Below are 3,154 nucleotides of genomic sequence, written 5' to 3' on the forward strand. Positions count from 1 at the left end.
TGGAATTATTTGTTCTCCTTGGCTTCCCTTCTGGCAGGGAAGGTCTGTGGGAATTATTGATTACTGAATATTTATTCCTATAAATGTTTGCATATTTATGGAAATAAATACATATATATGCATATATAAATATTCTGGAAGAAATTGTGCCTCTTTACTTTTTTTTTTTTTTTTTTGGGGTACGGTAGCACAAAAGGTGAAAATTATCAAGGACCATGGATAACTTGTTAGCAAAATAATTAATCCTCTTGCATGCCTAAAATGGTTCCTAAGTAGTGGATTCACCTTACCTGGCAGTGTCCCAGGCCAGGTTGGATGGGGCTCTGAGCAGCCTGGGCTGGTGGAAGGTGTCCCTGCCCATGGCAGGGGGGTTGGAATGAGATGATCTTTAAGGTCCCTTCCTACCCAAACCATTCCATGATTCTGTGACACCAACACAGTCAGATATGCAGTTTACATAAACAACTCTCCAGTACAGTTTGTAAGTGTGTGTAGCAGTTAGGATGTGATTAAGTTATCCCTCCCTGTGTAAAGAGATATTTACGGGTCAGTTTAGCTGAGTTATCAGTCTTAAACAGAGGAATCCGTAGCCTAAAATCTGTGTGGGCAAATACCCTGCCAATTTGCAATTACATATCTGAAAAACAATGAAAAAGAAATAAATCAAGAATTGTTCATGAACATGATGCTCCAGCTGGCTTGGTTCAAATTGGAAAACTTGCTGGGGTGAGAAATTGCCAATTAATTGATTATTTCCCCAGAAAATGCAGACAAAGCCTAATTTCTTTCAACTGAAAAACAAGTCGTCTGGTTCATCTTGACTTAGTATTTTACATTGTTTTGATTTCTAGCAAATAAAAACGTTCAATATGTCACAAAAAGTAATTCTTCTTTTTCTGTCTTTGATCATCGGGAGGGTGGGAAATTCTCCATACTTGTCACCCTTTTGCAGAGCAGAAAAGGTAAATCATAACATATGTGCAAAAGTGTGGGGGAAAATATGCTTTCTCAGATTAGTTTACTGCACTCCAGGTTTTTCCCATTGGAAAATATTAATAAATATACAAATGGAGTGTTAACCACCTTTCTGGGGGAAAAGAGGAGCAGAACGATCAGAAAGCACAAAATCCAGACACTCTAAAACTAGAAAATTAGTTTCTTTCAATTTTCAACAACTGAAGAAAAACTAAGGTTTAAAAGTGAAGTGAAACATTCTGTTACATTCTGACTACTGAAATAAAACTATTTCTAAAACTTTGTCAGTAGAAAAACAAACAAACAAAAAAAAATATAAACCCTAAACATATTAATCAGGAAAGTTTGGACAGTTGTATTTTGGCTTTTTTTTTTTTTTTCCTTCTGAACTCTTTTCAACTAAAATTTACCTGAGTGTTATTATGATTTTTCCAGCTAACTAACTCTGTTGTGTATCTTTCAGTGGAGGCATATCCTTTGTTATGCCTTCATGAGGAGGTGAGTACCTAAAACAGACATAAGAAGTGTACAGCTAATGTAAGAAAGAAAAGTCAAGTGTTAACCAACACGTTCTGATGGTCTCTCCTAACGTGTTTTTGACTTGTCTTTGCCTGCACAGAAAGGGTCACAGGCTGTTTTAGTTAAACAGTAAATTTATGGAAGGAATTCTTTACTGTGAGGGTGAGCAGGCCCTGGCACAGGTTGCCCAGAGAAGCTGTGGCTGCCCCATCCCTGGCAGTGTCCCAGGCCAGGTTGGATGGGGCTCTGAGCAACCTGGGCTGGTGGAAGGTGTCCCTGCCCATGACAGGGGGTTGGAATGAGATGATCTTTAAGGTCTCTTGAACCCAAACCAGACTATTATTCTAAACCCAATTAACTACTGGCTTCTAATCTGACCCACTTCCTTTATTTAATCCTATATTCCTTTATACCTTTGGCTGATTTTCTGCTAAAGCCCCCTAGGTGTGTCTGGAGGAAGAGAGTGAATATCTGAGCTTCCCTTGACACACAGATACTCACTGAATTGTGTTGACCAAGAGAGGTCAACGTTTGGGCTTACTGAGATGGAGTTTAGGATCAGAGAATCTCCTCAGTGTGAAGGGACCCACAAGGATCATCGAGTCTGGCTCCTGGTCCTGCACAGACACCCCAGCAATCCCACCCTGTGCCTGAGAATGTTGTCCAAACACTCCTTGAGCTCTGGCAGCCTTGGTGCTGAGCCCACTGCCCTGGGGAAGCCTGTTCAGTGCCAACCACCCTCTGGGGGAAGAACCTTTTCCAAATAATCCAACCTAACCCAGGCTGCCAGATGTGCACCAGCTATGGGATGTGGTGCCAGTGTGACCAGTAGGTTTTGTGTGTTACTTTTAACTAAATTGCAACTCACTGAGTTTTGCAGCCAAAAATGTTTAGTTGTCTGTTTAAAAGTCCACTTTGGCTTTTTATGCCCTGCTTTCTAAATCCAGTCCACCCCCTCTGCAGTGTTAGGACAAAGTGCTCTTCCCTCTTTGTCGCTGGATCAACAGTTGCTGAACTGGTTGTGATAGAAGTACTACTGCCAGTCTACCAAGATGTTGAGGAGCAAGTAGAATAGATCCTAATCCTTCTTTGACTAATCAGATGTCTAATCCCAAGTTTAGTATGCCAAGGCAAGCCCCTGAGTTTACTGTGAACTGTGTTGCTGAACACTCTGCAAAAACTCAAATGTAGCCAGGGATGTGAAGTCATATAGTGCCTTTTTTTTTTTTTTCTTTTTTTCTAAGTGCCACCAGAAAGGGAGGAAAGAAGGATTTAAACTCCCTTGGAAACCTGTGGTCTTCTCTGGACTGTTTCCTCACTATCCTCTGTAATGATTAATTCTGAGGCAGAGCCGCAGCTCTCTCATCTAGAAAAGCATTTCTTTGTTTCCATCTTGCTTCTGCTGGAGGGTTTTTATTTGGCATAACACAGCTCTCCATAAGCCACAGAGCACGTGAAACTGCAGGAGAATGGAGGGACTCTGGGCTGTGAAATCTTTCTTAGGAGTTGCTCCATGTGGCAGTTCTAGGTCCCCACAGGAAAAGTCAGATTTGTTCTTTATTAACCTGGCGTTCAGACGACATTGAGCTCATTTGTCTGTGTTTAATGGTAAAAAAGAAACTATTTTAATGATTTTCCTGAAGGAGTTTAAAGTGGGAAG

At 40.9% G+C, this 3,154-nt stretch overlaps 1 protein-coding gene across 1 annotated transcript in view; it reads left to right on the forward strand.

Annotated features, from left to right (window-relative positions):
- The window catches only part of VWF (von Willebrand factor), a gene marked incomplete at its 3' end in the record, with an annotated part of 63,101 nt that overhangs the window by 39,790 nt on the left and 20,157 nt on the right, over nt 1-3,154 (forward strand). Inside the window, exon 18 of the mRNA XM_027906770.1 lies at nt 1,439-1,473. Coding sequence (XP_027762571.1) covers nt 1,439-1,473 — 35 coding nt within the window. The remainder of the gene's footprint in view (nt 1-1,438; nt 1,474-3,154) is intronic.

Source organism: Empidonax traillii, unplaced genomic scaffold (genome assembly GCF_003031625.1).
Source record: "Empidonax traillii isolate 1590-97213 ecotype Southwest subspecies unplaced genomic scaffold, ASM303162v1 scaffold1355:size217225, whole genome shotgun sequence".
Lineage (NCBI taxonomy): Eukaryota > Metazoa > Chordata > Aves > Passeriformes > Tyrannidae > Empidonax > Empidonax traillii.